This window comes from Trachinotus anak, unplaced genomic scaffold (genome assembly GCF_046630095.1).
Source record: "Trachinotus anak isolate AG129_WGS33_773 ecotype Australia unplaced genomic scaffold, CSIRO_AGI_Tana_v1 ptg000012l, whole genome shotgun sequence".
Lineage (NCBI taxonomy): Eukaryota > Metazoa > Chordata > Actinopteri > Carangiformes > Carangidae > Trachinotus > Trachinotus anak.
Window position 1 is genome coordinate 17,454,906 of NW_027273863.1, and position 20,810 is coordinate 17,475,715.

General features: G+C 38.7%; 1 protein-coding gene across 2 annotated transcripts; it reads right to left on the minus strand.

The window, feature by feature from the left end:
* Positions 1–328: 328 nt before the first annotated feature.
* kiss1ra (KISS1 receptor a) lies at positions 329–15,598 on the minus strand. 2 transcript variants are annotated; one of them, XM_071492007.1, is made up of 6 exons: positions 15,160–15,598; positions 14,295–14,551; positions 11,353–11,477; positions 5,145–5,280; positions 4,716–4,954; positions 329–3,751 (listed from the first exon to the last, which is right to left on the minus strand). In XM_071492007.1, the coding sequence occupies exons 2-6, from the start codon at positions 14,548–14,550 to the stop codon at positions 3,371–3,373; spliced, it is 1,137 nt and encodes a 378-aa protein (XP_071348108.1). In that variant the 5' UTR covers position 14,551; positions 15,160–15,598; the 3' UTR covers positions 329–3,370. The 2 variants fall into 2 exon arrangements, with proteins under 2 accessions (XP_071348108.1, XP_071348107.1); XM_071492006.1 differs by having other exon boundaries at positions 14,295–14,585.
* Between the last annotated feature and the right edge of the window lie 5,212 nt (positions 15,599–20,810).

The following is a 20,810-nucleotide window of genomic DNA, read 5'->3' on the forward strand; positions in this document are numbered from 1 at the left end:
TGTGTAATGCCTTTTTAATTTCGTTTATATTTCACCTGGATTTGTTTGGATACTCAATTTGATTTGTTGGTTGTTTGATTTGTTTGATGTTTTATTTCATTTGTTTGGATGTCTTATATTTGACTCATGTGAAGCACTTTATTTTTGTACTGAAAAGTGCTGTACAAATAAAGTATTATCATCATTATTATTACTAGAGTAAGAGCTAACGTGAAAGGCCTCTTGCATTTATTTCATCTGGACTGGCCCAATAATTCTACTATAGACAGTTGTTTTTATATGAAATATACTAAATAGAATCTAATAATTTACTCAGAAGATCAACCAGAAAGCAGAGATGTCCATTTTTATTTGTTGACAAGAAAGGAAAACAATGTTTCCAGATGATATCCAGTGCAAATGTCAAGCATTAATTCAGCTAACATGAAGTTTTACAGCTACTATACAATGGCTACATCTTTGTTTGCAGGATAATGCATGATTGGTGCCAACAAAATAAATTACAGGTTACATAATTACTTCTGTTCAAAAGTTAAAGGTAAAACTGCAGACGTGATTCCACATAACCCTGAGAAATGGTAAAATAATCACTGCTTGTCATTTTCACCACAACATTTTGGATTTGAAATGGCTTACTCACATATCTAATGGAAAATTGTATTTTATTGGACAATAAGGTTAAAGCTGAACTGAGCAACAGATATATAACAGAGTAACATTGTCAGAATAAGGTCAGATACAAGAGAATACTTAATGTGAAACACAAAACATACATATTATTTATGACTTTGGTCCAAATGGATGTATAGTACATTGCTCCACATGTAGGAAATGCAGCACAATTATCATACATTAAAAAGCAATAAGCAGTCATTAGCATTAAATTAGATACGTCCAAACAGCAGCGTTTTACAGCAGCACTCAGTTTAAAATAAATGGCTTTGCAATGCACTTTAGACCTTTCATACCATGTCAGTTATTTCATGCTTAATTTGCTGCTGACACTGAGTGACATTTATTTTTGTTGGCTGTCTTTTATAAAAATCTAATCATAGAGGGAGGTCCAATTATGTCTAATCAACTTGAATCATTTTACTGAAATGAAATTTAAGGTGCTTTTTTTGTACAAAAGTAAACTCAGTTGTGCTAAAACTGTATTCAGGGGCACATATACTACCGAACATGTGAGGTTACATTATTTTTAGTTGCATTAATGTGGTCATAGCTAAAGGCTTGGTAGCAAAATATGCCCGAATGTTTTCTTAATTAATAAAAATACTTGAGAACGTTTTTGTTACCAATTTATGGCTAATTATAGCAGCCAAAAGCACTCTGGTTTTCCTTTCAAGACGCTTTGATGTCATTCAGATGGAGCTTTGATGACCTATAAAATCTACAAATCAAATTTGAATTGCATTAGCAGACTTCCTTTGAGCCATATCTGGACTTCAGACTTTGCGTGTCAGGGTGTAAATGGACAGAAAAGGACTGCATCTAGAAAGTGGAGGCAGCCGAACAAGTTTTCCTTTAACAGGCCACAGGTCATACGGGTGAAGGTGTTTCTCAGAGATGTGACAACTGATTACACGTGGATTCATGTCTGTGTATGTGTCTACAGTTGTAAGTGATTGTGTATGCACTTGAGAAAAGCGTGAATGTTTGTGTATCTGACACTAAAGAAGGTAAACACTGCCTATGCTTCACCGGTTGTAACCCCTACTTCATCCAGCTCCCACTCATCACATTTGGCAGCATGGTAATTGCCATTCATTTGGATGCAGGCTATTTGGCAGGTTTTTGCTTGATTCTTTCCAAAGAGAAAAGCACAACTTAAACCCTGTGTTACCCCGAGCTCACTGTTTCACAGCTGGTTGAATGTGATTAAAGAAGAAGAAGAAGAATGTAGGCTCCTGTCAGCTTCTCAATCACAGACACCAGAGAGGTATTTGAACTTTGACAGTGACCTTAACGCAACCACTGATGTTTGTTGTGTTATGTTCAGGCAGGAGACGTCACCCCATAAATTATCAAGATACAGACATGTTTTTTCACAAGGTATAGTTTGACATTTCAGAAAATGTGTTTATTTGGTTTGTTGCTGAGAGTTGGAGAAGAAGATTGATACCGCTCCCAGATCTATGCCTTCATGTCACATTCACATCCTATGGGATTGACTTGGGAGATGGGAAAAATTCCTGAGGTTAAAGTCTTGTGAGCATTCACATCATCGGACAACTCAAGACAGTTGTATGATTCCAGAATTGGTCATGTCAGGGTTAAAATAAATTTAATAATAAATTTACAATATGGCGCCATATTCTTTAAATTTGGCAGTAGTGGTTGCCGATATAACGATCTTATATCGCTGACAATCTTTGGCATATGATCTATTCTTCATTCTACTCATTAAAAGGTGCTCCAGGTGGTGCTATTTAGATATTTAATTTTAAAAGTTAAATTGCTGCTAACCAGCCCATCAGCCCTCAACAACTAGCCTGGAGTTATTTGGTGTAATTATTTCTTGGAGAGACAGGCAAGATGCTTGTTTAATGTGAGATTCCCCTTTGTGCCTTTGTATCAAGCTAAACTAATCATGTCCTGGCTCTAGATTCATATTTGTGATATTTTCTCATCCATCTCCCAGAAAGAAAGTGAAGAAGCACATTTTCAAATGAGAAACTGTTCCTTCCAGAAATTCGCGTTAGCTGTTTCGCATGAGGACAGATACTGAAAGTGTCTCCAACTAAATTATTCTCTTTCTCACCAGTGACTAGAACAAATGTCAACCACATAAATTAAACAAAACATTGTTCATAGGCATCTATTCCAGAGTATCAACTGTCCATTCAAATTGTACATTCAGTGTTCATTTACTGTCTTTAATCATCAGCTGTCCAAATGCTGGACAGTTCACACCAAAGCTGCAGACCTTGTCAGATCGTACAGGGACTGGGACTCCCACATGCAGCTTTCAGGCCACATTCTCCCGTTCCGTCATCAGATGTGAACGTCCTCGTCAGATGTGAACGTTATTAGGCTGAGGTGTTTGGCAGCTCTGTGGATGACATGTTGTGCCAATGACAGCTGGTTTTGGCAGTGGAAAAGGGGTAACATATTGTGCCAAACACTGTTAGTGTCCATCTGTATTACGAGTCTCTGAATCTCCACATCAATTTGATAATTAATTGCATTCATCAACATAAATAAAATGTGTCTGCCAAACATGGTTTCAGTCATTGTTCATTTGCAATCAGCCAGTTGCTCTGTTAAGACCATGGCTATCGTTCATCATTGCTGTAGTTGTCGTCTTACTGTGATTGCTGCGGATACAAATATTAATCTCATTCATTCTATTTTTTTATTGTCAGATTCAATTAACTCTGTTATTATTGTTGCCTTCCTCTGCCGCAACAAACTTGATCTCAGCGTTGGCAGTCCTTGAAGCCATGCTGCTGTCTCTGACCTTGTGCTTGAAGAGGAAGGGGAAGGTTTTCCTGAAGGACTTTTGGAAGCTGGCTCCCATGAAACCATAAACGATGGGGTTGACTGAGGAGTTGGCATAAGACATGCAGTTGGCCCACGTCTTAATCTTGTACGTGGCGTAGTTCGGACGGTAGTTTGGATAGAAAGACTGAAAGAGGACGAAGATTTGGATGGGTCCCCAGCAAATGGCGAAGAGGAGGACAATCACTACCACCATCTTGGAGACTTTGCTTCTGATACTTATAGTTCTCTCAGATAGAAGGTTGACCTAAGGAGCAGATAAGGGGAGAGGAACATTTTTACTCTGTACATAAATACATTTAAATGTGCAATAACAGATTTTTTTTTTTTTTTTGGCCATTTGGTGGCAGCAGAAACAAGCTTTGAACACAACTCTGACGTTGATATGGTAAACTGATAGCAAACAGTTGCTTATTTACACATTCGTAGCAATATTAGTCATTTGAAGTCATGTTTTTTGCATCTACCAGCTCTTCAGGGAAATATCTGGCTCTTTAGTTGCAAAATGTGTCACTATGCTCACCAGATGGTCATTCAATATGTCTGTCTGCCATTTGGTGCCGTGTATGTAGGGTACAGTGAGGTTTTACAGCTTTTTAATGAATACTCTGTAGTTAATATTATCTATTAATGAAAATGCAAAGAAAGGTGGGATCACAAGCCATCCAAAAACTATTATTATAAAGTATGAGAAAGAGCTAAAATGTGAAATGCAATTGCATCAACACAGCTTCAGAGTGACTGCATTTTCCCGTTACTACTTTTGGTTAAATTTTTTTTTTTTAATTTTCATTTTGCATTTCTCAGTCTTGATTTGCATTTCTCAGCTTGTCCTTAGAGTTATCTGGGAACTGCAGAGTCAGGTTGTAATTTTCTGTGTGTTAGTCACTGGGAACAAAACCCTTTTCATTACACATAGTCTTTTGACCCTTTTTTTTCCCAAAAAAACCCCAAAACAAAAACATTTGATCACAGCTGCTTGACAGAAAGGTGTATTAAAACACACGTTCAAAGATGGCCAATATTAAAAGCAAGATAACACATTAAAAAAAGGACCAGTACTACCACCATACAAAGAAGAGAATACCTTTTTAACTTTTAATTACCTCGCAATTAGTTGCATTTGGCCACTTGGTTGTAGTTATACCTTAAAGTTAAGCCAAGCAGTTACAGTTAAACTCAGAACAAAGCACAACAAACCTTGGCCATACCTGATAGTTGTTGTCTACAGGTTCCACAGTGGGCTGACCCACCCTCTTCACCATCAGAGTGTAGCAGAAGGAGATAGTGAGGACAGGCAGCAGGTAGGCAGCAATAAACTGGTAGAGGATGAAAGCTCTCTCGTGTGTTTTAGAGGGAAATCTCTCCATGCAGTATTGCCTTGGACCGTACCAGTAACCCTCCTCTATACGCTGGTACATAAGAATTGGGGTGGACAGGATGAAGGAGCCTGGGGCAGGACAAAGACTGTGTCAGTAGAAGTGGTTGAAATCCTACACACTATTTATTTTACCCACTTCATGTATAATTGGGCCTAATTATTCATCAACTCTTGATTATCTCAATTAATTAAAATGTTTACATGCGGTCAGAAGAAGTGATAAGAGAATAATATTGTGATAAAAACGAGCGTTGCACACCGATCCATATGCAGATGCTGACGATCATGGCTATTCTCGGGGTACGGTGGCGGAGAGATTTCAGAGGGTAGACAGTGACATAGCAGCGGTCTCCACTCATGGCAGTCAGAGTGATACAGGTGGCTTGCACTGTCACCTACAGAAGACAGGGAGCAAGGTTTAGCACTGTACTTTGAATGTGTTTTGCATCAGAGACAGCAGAGTGCAAATTCATTTAGTGTTTCTACTACAATGAAAGCCCGGGGCAGTATCCACATTTTTAATTGGTTATCAAAAGCAATGAAGGTCAGCCTCAGATTTTATATTTTGTTATGGTCAGTTGAAGATTTGATGTGTTACATTCATATTGAGAAAGAAGAAATGCCCAGTAATAAAAAAAAAACTTTTACTATGACAAACTAAGATTGCGATTGTCTCGCCCATTATCTAAATATCTATCAACACAGATTTCCAGGGCTATAAACTGAAAAAGCTCTATACATTCTTGCAAGAAACACACACACAAATAAACAAACAAAAATAAATAAATTGTGCTCCCAAAGAGCTAATTACAAACTTGCAAGATCTTCTAAACTACCTCAGGTGATCATATTGCAACAGACGTTTGGCCACCACCTCTTTAATGATGTTCAGCCTTGCTGATCATCACTCATTACGAAGCAAAGGGGGAGCTCAAGCAACTTTTTTTTTATTCTCAAGAAACCGGCTTTATCCCAGACTTGGTTTTGCTAATGAGCTCATGTGCTATTAATCTGAAGAGCAAGGAGGAAGAGAGACAGCGAGGGAGGAAACATACAAAGGATTAGAAAGATGGAAAGCAGAGAGGAAGTATTTTTAATTAGCATATGAACAAATTATTCAATTCAGTTTTTAATGGGGTTCAGTGATGCTTGATTTAATTAAACTGTGGCACATCAGAAGGATGCTAATTCAAGGCCAAATGTAGACTCTGTGTCACAGCAGGAATGTTGAGGTATATTTAGTAAGTTTGACTTGACCTTGAAAAAAATAATTTTTTTTCTTAGAAAACAAAATTCAGAATATTCTCAATATGAAAAAAGTAAACATTATCTAGTTCCCTACCTCATCCAACTCATGGCCCGCTCTAAAATCTCTAAAATGTTGGCAACCCACATCTGACCACAAAACAACATGGAGGCCAAAGAATTCCTTCTCAGAGCAGTTTTTATTTTAACGATCACCAACATTCATGACTGAACTGAAAAGAGGAAGGAAAGCTCAGTTTTTCTTTTTTTGTTTGACAGATCATGTTGTTTTAAGATATTAAAATACATGATTGATATATACATTCCCACATACATTCTTTTCCTCAAAATTGTACTGTTTTGCAACTGATTTGTCAGCCCACTTGCATTTCCTTGGCGGCCTGTCAGTGTGCCCCGGCCCACAGGTTGGGAACCATTGGTCTGGAGAGGCTATTTTCTTTTTATACAAATTCGTACACTGCTTTCCCACAGAGCAGGGTGAGAAAGAAAAAAAAAAGCCTCACTCTTCTTTTCATCCTCCTCATAAAAATGATATTTTGTTCACTTCAAACACATGGACCTTTAAGGGTTGTACTATGTCATATGTAGGTAAACTAATCCATATTGCTTTGAAATATGGGCAGCAGAGCTAGAGATGAGGGGTCAGAGGTTCTCGCAGCGCTCTTTTTCCAAATAGGATCTAATTTTGTCCCTCTTTTGTCTATGTATCTGCCTCTTTCTCTCTCCTCCTCTTATGTGCGGCTGTGATGCCAGCACCCATAGCCTCCAGAGGTTTGGAGCAACACATCATAGTTTCAAAGGATATGATGAGAGAGAGAGAAAGGGGTCACAATGAGTTCAGTGTTGAGGTCACTGAGGAAAATGGTACCACAGTCCCTCAATTTTTAAGACACCTGGTACATTAGGAACACAATACCTTGTTATCTCTAATACATAATGTCTAGTCAGAGGAATAGGCTCAGACATTGGAAAGAGACTGTAATTAGATCATAAGCTCAATAGCAAAATGATCTCTATTTCTTCTCATTTCTTTTTGTTACATGAGGAAAGATTGAATTGTGTTTTACAAAAGGTGGCTCTTATGTTGCATAAAATATTTGTTAAATCAACAGGACATGATTGTGTCTTTAGAGGCCGAGCAAGAGAGTGCAAAATAGTGAAAATAATTAAGTGTCATTATGTTTAATTCGGTTTCATGATAAGGCTCTGCCTCCTCCCTGCTTCCCTTAGAGAGCCATTTAAATATTGCACTTTAAATGACAAGTAAAAATATTAAGCTACATTAAGACATGTTCATTTTTTGTAGGTATGAAAAGGTTTCCACAGATAATGTTTGTAATAGGTAAATAGCAGTGAATATTACACAAGATCAGAGTTGCTCACAGTCAAAGCCAAGTGAAATAACAGTGAGCTGCAGACTTGTTAATATTGATGTTGTTACCAGTACATCTTGGCTATGTATTGATAATATAGATACTATTGAATAGTGTAGCTTTCACTGTAAACAGACCCTGGATGGGTCCTATTAAAGGGACAAATTATTGTTTTGGTTTGGAAGTCCCTGTCCCCTGCCACTCTCCATCCACCCACCAGATGTCCTCAGACTTTCCTCCTGGACTCCCCACACCCACCTGTTCATCCATCTCTCATTCCCTAATGACCCAGTCCTGACGCCCACACCCACCTCACCTGTTTCCAATTCACCAATCAGCTCACAGTTTCTTAACCGACGGTCTTTCTCCAGTTGTTTGCCAGATAGTTTTACATCATCCATGCATGTTGTGGACTTTGTTTCTGCCAACTTGTGACCTGTTTTGTGAGTGTTTTTAATCTCTTCCATTTAAATCACTGAACTGTTCCTGCCTGCGTGATCTGTGTCTGCATTTGGGTCCTCCTTCCTGTTGTGTGTGTTGTACAAACTGTGACATAATTTCTCACAAGGTTTCCAATGACCTTAGCACATGCTCCCTGACGCTTCCTTACATCCTTACAGCTGAGATCACCTGTGATGTGTAATAACATAAATGCAATAATGCTGCACCGTCCTCCACCGAGGACCTGCTATATACCGATGCTATGAGGTCTGATGATTCTACCTCGCAAGTTATTTTTTCATGTTTATATTTTTTCTATTCACTTACTGTGTATTTATTATTATTATTATTATTATTATTATTATTATTATTATTATTATTATTATTATTACTACTGTATTGTAGTTTGTACTTATTTACTTCCTCTGACCTAAATGTGTATTGTGCAATTGTCACAAAGCAGTTTCCCAGCGGGGAATTAGGGTTTGAAGTCTTGAACAGAATTGTCCAATTTTGATTTAACAGAGACTGATGATGGATATAGAAAGCAAACACAATTCAATGCACCTGCTGCGGTTGTTTTCATTGAACTGCTGAAATATATTTCTTTGTAAAATATGTGAGGCTGAGGTAGAAAGAGCAGTCTGTTCCCCTGTCTCATTATAATTATTAAAACATTCAAAAATTACCCTTCTCTCAGGTACATGCAATAATAAATGATGGAAAGTCTCTCTTCACAGTAACTGATTAAAACATTAAAAAAACATGTAGGGTTGGATGATGACGGGCAGAGAAAATGGTTGGGTGAAACAGAAAAACAGACAAAGCTGCACGACAGACAATTGCCTTTTCCATTTTCCAAAAGAAAATATTCAGAGTCATTGTTTCACTACAGACAAGCACACAAGCTCCATGTTCAGATAAAGATGAAAAAAAGTAAATCACACTAAATGCTTTTAAGCTCTCTGCCTGCCTGTGCTACTGGCCTGCGTCACAAACTGACATCTTAGTCTTTGATGCTAAATTATGTTTTTATGCTTAAATTAGCCATGTACATCTTGTCATTCTTTTCCTGACAGATCATCTCCTCCGTCCTAGCTTCATAACGAATGACGTACACTTTTACCCGAATCGCCAACAAAATGGAAAATTAATTAAATTTACCACATATTGTAGTTAGGCTCAGTTTCCGAAAGGAAAGTCAGGCCTTACTTAGAGTTGGTTTTGTGTCACTTGACAGGATGCTTATTCACTAAACGGGAGCTGTGATAACCCTCCTCTTTTTTTAGACTCTCAGTGACAGTGTGGCCTTTCCATGGTATTTGGCTGTGGGTGCTCAATTAACATATTTTTAGAGAAGTCAGCAGTTATTAGTGCTTTGCGAAGTATAATTACAGCGTAAAATAAAGCCTGGCAATTTAAAATCTGAACATAAAGCCCACTCATTGTCACAGGCTGTACATTTAAGGATGTTTTAATTGACCTTCCCCTTTGGATAAGCTGTGGGCTTGGCATGGCCTCCCCCTGATGACTGTACACTTCACAAAATTAGAGACTAGCTGGTGAACGTAGTAGAGTATTTGATTGCCATTTTATGTTAAGCTTCCCTGTGTGGATGTAACTAAAACTAAAACATAAACTACTAATAAGGCTTTCATTAAAGCTACACTAATCAACATCTTATATCAACAGAGGATTAGATGAATTCATGTTTGTGAAAAGGGCTTGCTCTTAGTGACAAACTCACAGAGAATTATGACCAAATTCCGCAGTTAAGTCTGCAGAGCATTTTGGCACCTTTCAGTTCATTGTTTTGGTTTTATTGCCCATAACTTCACTGTTTTGATTCACTTTCACCACTCTCTTCTACCTCTTTACTGAGGAAAAAAAAACTATGAGAAACCCACTAAACTAAAGAACAGGCAGACAAAGTGCTGAACATAGTGGAGCATTTAGCTATTGTTACAGTTACAGGCATTTCCCTCGGGAGTCCGTAGACTAAAACAGTGCTAGAGCGAGTATTGGACTTAAATTTGCAATGTGGTCATAAACACAACTTTAATTGAATGACATTGTTGCTTATAGTTTGGTACGCTGTCCCCAACTGGTAAAAAACAACACACAAAAAAATCAATTATTGCTGTGTCTCAAGGTTATGTTTCTGGGAAATAAAAATCAGGAAATTAATTTTTGTCAGACGTTTCAGTTTTTGTGCCTTGAATAGTCATTTACAGACAAGGTAAAACTTAAAAGGTATATAGTCTGAATGGCACACAGACTTTTTTTGTCTTTACTCTCTCGAGCACGAAGCAATTCTGCCGCTATCTGCGAATCATGGCCTCTTAAAGCTAAAATTGAGGGGTTGTGAGAAGATAGAGAAGAAGAGAAAATAAATAAGAAAACAAATATATTTTGCTGCTAGAAAAATGATGCATTTTTTTTCTTTTTCAGGATAGTTATTTGCATGTATTCATTTGTCTTTTTTGCTTACACACACACACCAAAGAAACATCCAAAGAAACATACAACTGCAGTATAATCCAAGCCATAGTAGATTGGGGATAAGCCCTTTGGAATAACTCTCTCAGTCTGTTTTTTTTTTTTTTTTTTGGATGCATAGGGATCATTCATCCTGAAAACACTTGAAACCATCAGGGATGGAGGCAACAGTGCTTTTTGAACTGGTTCCAACCTGTTATGCAACCGGTAAAATGGGATGTGAATATACAGTGCATTAGGTTGCTTTGAAGGGTCAGGTTGGTGAAGGTTGGGCTCCACTGATGCTTTTAGCTTTGTGATAGTTAGATGGTGGCGTGTATAGCATTTCTTTAAAATGCACTCAGTTGTAAGTTTATTAGGCAGTTTATTATGCAGTCTCATATGACTGTCCTGCAATTCATCCTCGCTCTTAACATTGTTTTTGTTGAAACTGTAAAAGAGATGACGATTCAGCTATAGAGGTGTGTCTGTTGTTTAGCTTACCCTCACTGATTTGAATGGGGTGGACAACATACAGTAATTGCAACATCTGTCAACATAATGCAGTGCATTAGACTGCATTAGTTTTAGCTATGTGTACCTACCTGAACTCTAACCTAAACTCTGACACAAGCTGAGTTATGAAATCAGAACATGTCAGGCAGCTCATGTCGATGGGTATTTGATTGTATCAAAGCCCTTAATGTCATTACGGGCTGTGACCAAGTTTATTGAATTCTCATAATTATTGAGATTTTGTTGAATTGAAGAGCGTGATGTCTTTTTCAATATCTTTTGCAGAAAGCGCAGTGATATAACACTTTTGTAGATGTGAAAGCGCATCACTGAGCTGAAGACGAACTCAATTATGATTCACAAGATGGAAAAAAACATGAGTCATGGCTTTACCTGCTGTAGAAAGGCGACAAATTTGCACATGAAGTTGCCAAAGATCCATCCAGGAAGAGGATAGAGGGTGGCAGTGAAGGGGACACAGCACACCAAGAAGATGATGTCAGTGGCAGCCAGGTTTGCTGCACAGGGGGAAAACAACAATGTGCAATTTTGGAGGATCTACAGCAAAGTGTTCCACAGTTAGTATGACCAAGTTTGTTTCAGGTAAAAGTCACATTTCTTCTTTAACAATTCCAGAGGGAAAAAAGACAGAAACATCTAACCGTTATCCCACCATTCACCCTAGTGATAATAACTCTGATAGTGAAAATACTATTATCAATAATCAAACATTGTAATATAAGTCATTTTTCAAGCAAATATGCCCCAAGTTTTCTGGTTGATATTAATCTGGATATCTTTGGGTTATTATAAGTTGATTGGACAAAACAATTATGTTGAATTCAGCTTTTGGAAACTGGGAACTGTTATTTTATTTGGCATTTTATGGACTAACTGATTTAATTATTGACAGATTAATTTATAATGAAAATAGGCTGCAACCCAGCGTCACAGCCAGAAGCTACTGACTGATTGTAAATGTGTCTGAATGGAGATTGTGCTGATTGTTGCATGAGTTTAACATCAACCCCCACATTAAAAACCCATGTATAATAACACAATTAATCCTAATCAATTCTGAATTACATTGTGGATAATTGGATAATACTGCACTAAACCCTAAATGAATATTTATCTGTCTGGTTCTGGCGCATCAAAGATCTGACAGTGAGGGCAACATCATGAGACTTAAATAAATTCAGATATTTGGATTTATTTGGCGACAAAATTGTGACATATAGTTAAATATCTGACTGTGGATGTCTGTCCACAGTATTATCTACCAGGAGCTGAAAAAGAAGAAGCAACATTTGTAAAAGGCTCATCGATAAGGAAGATAAATCCGGTGTTTGCTTGATGAAATGCTGTAGGCACTTAAAGAAAATCAAGCAACTGTTGATTGACTGAAAACAGGTCGAGCCAAACAGCACACCTACACAAACACATGAAATGCTTAATTTAAATTCATGCTGGCTGACAGATATCCTCATATGAATGCACACAAAAATTCATGTTGAGATAGCACACCAAGCAGAGGCTGTGGTGATGACCTTGGTCTGGTCTGGTGTATCCCTTTCTCCCTCCATATAATCTGTCATTCTGACAGATATGCCCCACTATCTCCTGTTTGTTTTACTTGCTGATCTAATCACATCATAGTTGCTGAACCATTATGTCGAAAGGCCGGCCAGATGGTGCAGGCGCTGATCTAATATTGCTGAATATTAAACTGTTTCAATTCTGTGGCGTTGAGATATTATCAGAGATCCAATTCTTGTCACATGCTCAGTGGCTTATGCAAACACAGACACACATAAATCACAGAATCGCTCAAACCACTTTGCCTCATTTACACATCAATAGACAGTCTCATTTACATATATGCATAGTATCTATATGACGTGCATTTCTTATTTCATGTTTTATTTTTTTTGTTGTTATTTTCTTAACCTCTGTTAATCAGTCACCTTTGCAATTCTCCTGAAGTGACAGGTGACGTCACAGCTCTATCAGACGGCCCGTAATTGACTTCAGCGACAAAAATCAATCAGGTGTATGTGCACTGAATACCAGAAGAGATATAAGACAGGTGCATGACTGATGCTCTCCTTTTGATTTCTCTTGTTTTACTGATAAACAGTAGACTACTGCAACCCTCCTGATGAAATCTCCAAGTGTGTTTTTTATTCGCATTTACAGTTTGTGTGTAAAAAGAACCTGAGAGGAAATTTTAGAGGAAAAAAAGTGTAAATGTTTACTACAGCTTCCACGCCACTGGAGAAAAAAGGCAGCAAGCCTTTTTTCGTCTGAAATGTCTGATCTGTGTGAAGCAATAAAAAGACTATAATGTTTCTTAAATTGATACAAGAAACAAGCATAAATGGTATATTTCCATCACATTTTCTATATTGTTTTTTCAGTGTTTGAGGCTGGAGCTCCTTTAATTACACCATCCTATTAACAGTGAATAACACCACTGTTTATCTCAACGAACTGGCTCCTAAATATTCGCATAACACCAGTGGGTGGAAACACACATCAATTTTACTGGTTTTCTGGGGAATTTGCAAAATTTGCAGAAACCTGACTTTTATTTCCCATCATTCCATGCTGAGTATTTCTGTTCTGCAACTAAGAGAATTGCATGTAGATAATATCAGCAATTTACAGGATCAGTTTGGTACTTTTTTTTTTTTTAACTTTTCTTTTTTATCGTTGATTAGTTTTAATATGATGAATCCCCTGAGTATTATATGCAGGAGAGCCAAACCTTTGTAAATAAGCATGAACAAATGACCCCTGTTTTAAGCCCTGAGCACTTGTCCAATAAAAATTTCTTTCTTACACAAACTCATAATTTCTAATTTTATGCAGCAAGGCTTCCCAAACAGGCTTCCCCAGCAGATAATTATTACATTTGCTTAAGCAGCTTTTTTTTTCATAATTTGCACTCACTTGTGATTCAGGTCACATCTCAACACCTGTCTCCTCTAATGGTACAAGTGAAACCTGTCATCAGTGTGGACATTCTTGCACATAGCTGTATATGTTATGGGCAAAATGAAGAGTGAGTGAAATTAGACTGAGCTCATGAACTTCCTCATGAACCCAGGAGGGTCTTTTGAACCCACTCTTGGTATGCAATGAAGTGTTACAGGATAGATTAAAGAGACATACATCAAATTATAATAAGACTTGTTTGAAGTTGACACTCTGAGATATACATGATAGCCCACTGAACCCTAGGATGTCCTGTATCTGAACCTGTTTTTGCATCTGTTGTGTGACTGTGCCTCTTTCAAAAGCAAACCACGCTACTTTTTGTTCTTACTCACCTATGTAGAAATTAGTTGCCGTCCTCATCTGCCTGTGTTTGGAAATGACATAAATAACCAGAGAGTTGCCTACGAGTCCGACCAGCATGATGAGGGAGAAGAAGAGGGGGACCAACCAGGCGTCTGTGAGGAAGGGGTGCTGATCTCCTTCCTCCTCCTCGTCATCGTCCCCACGTCTTCCCAGAGAGAAGTTCACCTGGGAGCCGTTGAGCCAGACCTGCTCGGTTGAGTTCCACAGCTCTTCGGAGGAGTACATTCTGACAGGACAGGATGGTGGTGAGAGAATAAGAGCTGAGGAGTGTGGGATGTGAGAGGTATAGAGGAAGGAATGGTAATTAGGAGAGAGAGTGTGCAGTATGTCTCCACTGACTCCTCACTGACCTTAGGCTAAAGAAAGGAGAAAAAGATGGATAGTTTGAAATGAAAAAGAGAAAAAAAATCAAGAACAAAGCCTGAGAGAAAAGTAGAGGGAGGTGCAATAGTGAAGGGTGAACAGAGGTGGAGATTAGGAAGAGCTGAGAGATGGGAAGTAGGCTCAGAGATCAGTGTGTGTGAGGAGGAAGTGAATTTGGAAAGGAAATGAATGGAGGAGTGAAAGAAAGCAGTTGGGTATCGAAGGGAAAAGTTAGGAAAGGGATTAGAAAAGGATCGCTGAAGTTGCAGCGAAGTGTTCATTTCACATAGCCCAAAACAGGAAAATAAATAGGGAGCACGTAAAGGTGCTCATGTGAAGAGGACAGAGAAGAATAGAAGGCACAGGAGAGGAGCAAATACGTCTTCTCTTCAGATCAGGTTGGCTGGAAACAGCCCCCTTTGCTGCCACCACATCAGCTGTCAGAGCTTTAAAGCATGTTGAGTTTCTGACCTGCGAGGTAAGCACGCCTCCGGGCAGCTCTGGGGATCTGTTCACGAGGAGCTCAGTTCATGCTCAGAGGTACAAATGTCTTCTGTGTCTTCAGATCCTCCAGAGTGAACAATCCATTGTGCTTGTGGCTTTCTTTTCCTTTCGCTCGCTTTCACCTCTTTTTGTTCCACCACCCGTAGCGAAGTTCAAGCGTTTTTTCACGCTTTTTTAATTTTCCATTCAAGGCTTTTGCTGTGGCGGAAAGAATAGCAACTTGAGTCAAAGAACACACATGCTTGTGTAGGAGTCGACATTTGCTGTATAACCTTGACAAAAGTATCCCTGTCAAAATGCTTTGTATTAAAAAAGGGAAAAAAAGCTGCTGTTCATTCTCCAAGCACAGCTGAGTTCAGTGTAATCTGTTTCAGGGGAAACAGTCTGGACTCTACTGGAGCAGAGAGCAGAGTGAAGGAGATGCTCGCAGCTTTATAGTAAGAGCAAGAGCAAGGACACCCGAACGCAGTGGGAGGAGGCGTTACACACACACACACACGTGCGCGCACACAGTGCAGGATTCTGGGATAAAAGTCAGGGTCTCCTAGCAACATTATCCCTCAATCCATCTTTTTGTAACTATTTGCCAAAAACCCTCTCTCCCCCTGCTCTCTTCTCATTCTTTTTCCACGGGGAATTACCATGTTGTAACTCCAGCCGCTAACGTAGATAACAGCCTTCAACACAGAAAGCGTGTCAACAGGAAATAGCAACAGTTGTCGGGTTAATTCTCAGGTTTAATCCTGGAAAGCTTGTTAATACATTTAGTGAAATAAAGGTTATTTTCCAATATAATATATACTGTTTCACATTAAAACATCAACTCAAGGTAATTATTTCATATATATTGGGCAACTGTAGCACAGGTGGTAGAGAACATTGATTGGTTTAATCCATGGCTCCCCCTCTCCACATGCTCAAGTTTCCTTTAGCAAGACATTATCCCCACATGCCTCCCAATGTTTGTGTAGCTATAAGGTAAAAATGTGAGTCGCTGCCAAATGAATGTCATGTCATGTCATACCAACAAAATGATTCCGTTTTAAAAGATGCCATTAATGTTTTTGTCAACTGTACGCTGTACCTACAGAAAACCATTAATGGTCAAAGTGTTTTCATCATACAATAAATAAAATGAGAATTAAGTATAAACAATCAATGTGCTGGTACAATTTCAACTTTCAATGCAGATAGTTTCTACACAGGACATGCAAAGAATTTAAGGATGTGCCTTTCACTTAACCATGATTGGTCCTGGACCAGTCAACCACCAATTTGACAGTTTTTTAACTTAACATCTATGGGGGTAAATACCATTTGTCATGTTAAATGTAATTGTCAATTTAAACAGTCAGTAATATGATAACCCATAGTAAATGAAATCTATTTTTGGCTGTATTGCAAACTAAATAACATATAACATCGTTCCACTGAAACAGAAATTGTAAAATCCAAAGAAAGCACCAGAGTGCATGCTAGCAGAGCTGCTGCACAATGCAAATAAACTATTTACAAATGTATACAGTGCACACACTACTAGACCAGCATGTTTTGTTCTGCTGCTTCAAGCCAAGGCAACAGAATGCACCGTGGGTATGCCAGTCATACAAGATGCTGAAACCCAATTCAAGAGGCGTGCGTGCCAACCCACCAACTGCAAAGCCAAGTTGAAAAAGCAGAAGTCATTTCATGCCTGGAAACTGCTATTGTATATAACACTAGTATAAATAATAATCTCACCGCCAACATTAATTATGATCTTACTCTATTTACTCTTGTCTTAAGTTTTATTTAGAATTCATCTTTGTTCAGTATTGCCGCAAGAATACATTTGACTATGGTCACGAGTGTCACTAACTTCACATTTAGAGTTGCCAACAACCAGAGTTGTGGGGAGAACCTGGTGGAAACATGAACTGGTTGGTGGTGGACCATAGAGTTCTGCTTGGGACTATGCTTCCTTCAGACAGTCTCCCAGCCAGCCTGGCTTCCTGGTTGCACCAGATACTGGGGGCTGGTTAACTACAGCAGTAAGGTTGGGTTTCCATAGTGCAGAGCTGCGCTTCAAATTCAACGAGCCTCGTCTTCATTGCGGCAAATTATTATGATTAAAGAATAAACTTGATTTAAAGGATGTCTCAAATGAGATACAATAAAGTAAATCCATAAAAAGAGATATGAAACACTAGATGTGGAAAAGTTTGTTCTTTTTTAAATTAATATTACAGACAGCTCGAATCTGAGTTGATGTGGAGTTGTGTGCTTCCAGATTATCTGTCTTCACTTACATATTTTATGTCCAAACCAAGTTAAGAGGAGAGGAGAGACTGAGCAGCTGGTTGAGTGACTGATTAAAGGCCTGCTGCAGTGGCAGCTACGGGTAGTATTTCATCTGCCTTCCAATAACTGACCTTAGTGTAGTATTAGTATGGTAGTGTACACATATCTATCACCTCATTCACCATCTTTCTTCCAATGGTCAAGACCGGGGAGGGGGTAACCACACAGTTAATAGGTGAGACACAAATCTACCAAAAATGAAGACACAGATGCAAAACAATTACAAAGAGACACAAAAACAACCTCATAGAGATGCAAAATAACCATAAAAAAGGCACAAAGTGAAAGTAAGAAGACACAAAGCAACCTCAAAGAGATTCAAAGCAGCCACAAAGCAACCTAAATGACTACAAGAAGACAAAGTAACCACAGAGAGACTCAAAATGACCACAAAGGCACTCAAAAAGAGCACTAGAAGATGCAAAATTATGATAAAGGGACAAAAACATCGAGTAACACTACAAAGCAACCAAAAAGAGTTTTTCACTCTGGGGGAGTTTGGTCCTTACTTGAAGGGGTGGGGGCCTTTCACATAGGGTAACATTTTGGAAAGTCAGCTTTGGGTTTTTACATTTAGATCTAAGCACACATAAACAAATGGCTAATATCCTACTTTGAAACAAAGCTTTCATTCAGTACAACGTTTGTGTTGGCAATAATAAATATTATTTTTTCCATTTGCTAATGCGTCATTTGAAACAAAAAGCTTGTTTCAAGCAGCCTGTTTTCATAGAAAAATATTAGAGTGGCATTTATCTATTGTGGGGATAATGAGACCAGGCGCAAATCATGGGTGAAGTGGAGCCTCTTGTAAGATGAGGTGGGTGTTGTTCAACAACTGTTTACCAGTAATAATATGCACTTGTGACAGAACAGAACAATACTTATTTTCCAGCACATCCTCTTGATTAAGTGTAATAATTAGAAAATCATTGTTGCAAAACTCTAGCCATTTTACAGCTGGACACAATCTGTTGACACATTGATAAGTCTATATAAAGTTATTCTGGGGGCATTTTATGCATTTACTTGATAGGATGGTGTAGAGAGACAGGAAATGCGGGAACGAGAGAGGGGGAATGACATGCAGCAAAGAGTCCAGTCAGCCAGGTGTCAAACTGGGGACTTACCCGCTCAAAGCTTATTTGCCGTCATGGTATGTGCTCTAACCCTTCGGCTAATGGGTCGTCCCACACACTGATAAGTTTTGACCAATTCTCACTGTTTGCTAACAGTTGTAATTTGCTGGTATTTGTATTTGCAAAGTAACCAGCCAATATACTGTTGGGGTAGATATTGCGAGTGTCCATTCGCTCTACAAGACTGTATGGAGGGTCTTTGCAAGCAATATGATTGTAAGTCAGCCAGCTAGATGTGCTGAAGGTATCGTAATAAATGTTGAGTTACAACTGAGTGGGGCAGAAATTACCTGCCACCAAGTCAGAGCCATCAAAAAATGATACAATACGTGTCGAACAATACAATAACAATCTTTATTTAAATAAGCAAATGCAGAGGTCTTGAAAAAATAGGGGGCAAGATTACAACAGGGGAATTCCACTCTGTACCAAGATGCCAAAGGGGATTCCACTACTAAACAGTTTAATTTATCCACTGCAACAGTAAAACACAAGGCTAGACTTCTGGCTAATGGCACACTATTGAACAGCACGTTGACACCCTCAACTGAAGGCACCGCAAACCACACCTCTGTAAATCTACAGTCCGTAATGCACTGCAGCTCACACGTGACATCACAACTCGAAGTAAAAACCCCGATGTTGTCCTGCACAGGCGCGGACTAACTTCCCTGCTGTGCTCCCTCCCCGCACTAACACAACATTAAAAATACACAAGATAAGAATATAAAAAAGTTAATAGAGTGGGCTACTCAACTTGCCCAGTTATTATACTCTTAAAGATTCTATCAACAAGATTTTAAACAATAACAAAGCAGCAAACAACTATTTTCTATGTAAAGGTGTCGTGGAGTCATGACATCCATGAGCAGAGAACAAAGTCATACCCCCTCCGTGGGTGTTGTCATCTGAGTTTAGGGGCCTACGAGCTGCTAAAGGGCTCCAGCTTGATTCAGAAGTGCCTTTTCTTCTCATTGATGTGTTAGTAATTAGGTGGCTACATAATGTTAGATGTCTGTTTTCATTAGTGACTGGCTACAGTAACATGATAACGGTGGCTGACCTGCTGAAAGGAGGCCAGAGAAAAGGTTACAGGATGATGTAAAACTGTCCTAACCTTGTAGAAAAAAAACATTACTCACACTCTCACCCACGCACTGTATGACGCCGCAACGTAAAAGATCCAATCAGAAAAACAAAAGTGACGAGAGGAAAGTCCATGCTGTAGACCACACTTTCATGATTGAACAAGAAGAAAATTTCAAAAATCTTGCGAGTTGTATAATGTGAATGTGAGGTATCGTTTCAGGTAAAGCAGTCATAGCAACAACATGGTTTCTACCTTCTTCAGTTTCTGTTATTTTCCTTGAGGATTCAAGGATTTCCAATATTTCAATCATCCTAAATCAACTAACAACTCTACAGCTGCAGTTTGTTTAGAGTTTGTTTCATATCTTTTATGTCATATACAAACCCAGATCTCAAGGGAAAGAGATAGAACCAGAAAAACCATATGCCAGCCAAGAGACACAAAGGTGTCACTGGTATTATGGCGAATAACAAGTGTGAAATAATAATACTGATATGGGGAATGATATTTTTGGCCATAATTTCCATCAGTAAGTGGTCAAAAGATCTAGCCCGTTATCTATTAACAACAGTATCCCAGTCCCATTACAAGATGCAGCCTGTATGTGGGTTCACATCTCTGATTTAGGTAAAATGTTTCTCTCCATTTATTCTCTCAAAATACAATTACAAGCCTCATTACCTCATTAGAAAATAAGCTAGAGGAGACAGTGAAGGAGAGGGGGGTGAGCAACAGAGCGGAACAAAACGCAAACAACTTTACTTGCTTTGTATTTGAATGTGGATAATTAATAAATGTACAGATAAAACTAAAAGTTGCACTGCTTCATGAGAAAATGAACGAAAGAAAATCGTGACAAAGAGAGCAGGTGAGAGAGAAAGGGAGAGAAAGGAGAGCATGAAAGAGAGAGGAAGAGCTGGGTGTCGATCGCCTCACAGCAGGTGAGAACCGAGCGTGTGCTCTGGCCGTTTGGTTCTGGGACCGGAACAACACAATCAGATCGACCAGTAGGAGGCCCAACTACATCAACACGAATACATTTTGATTTT

Coding starts and splice junctions, on each gene's coding strand:
- kiss1ra (XM_071492007.1), bottom strand. CDS start 14,550: ATGTACTCCTCCGAAGAGCTGTGGAACTCAACCGAGCAGGTCTGGCTC. Junction 5,281..11,352: donor TTGTCGCCTTTCTACAGCAG/GTAAAGCCATGA, acceptor TGTCTTCTGTAG/GTGACAGTGCAAGCCACCTG. Junction 3,752..4,715: donor CTGTAGACAACAACTATCAG/GTATGGCCAAGG, acceptor TCTGCTCCTTAG/GTCAACCTTCTATCTGAGAG.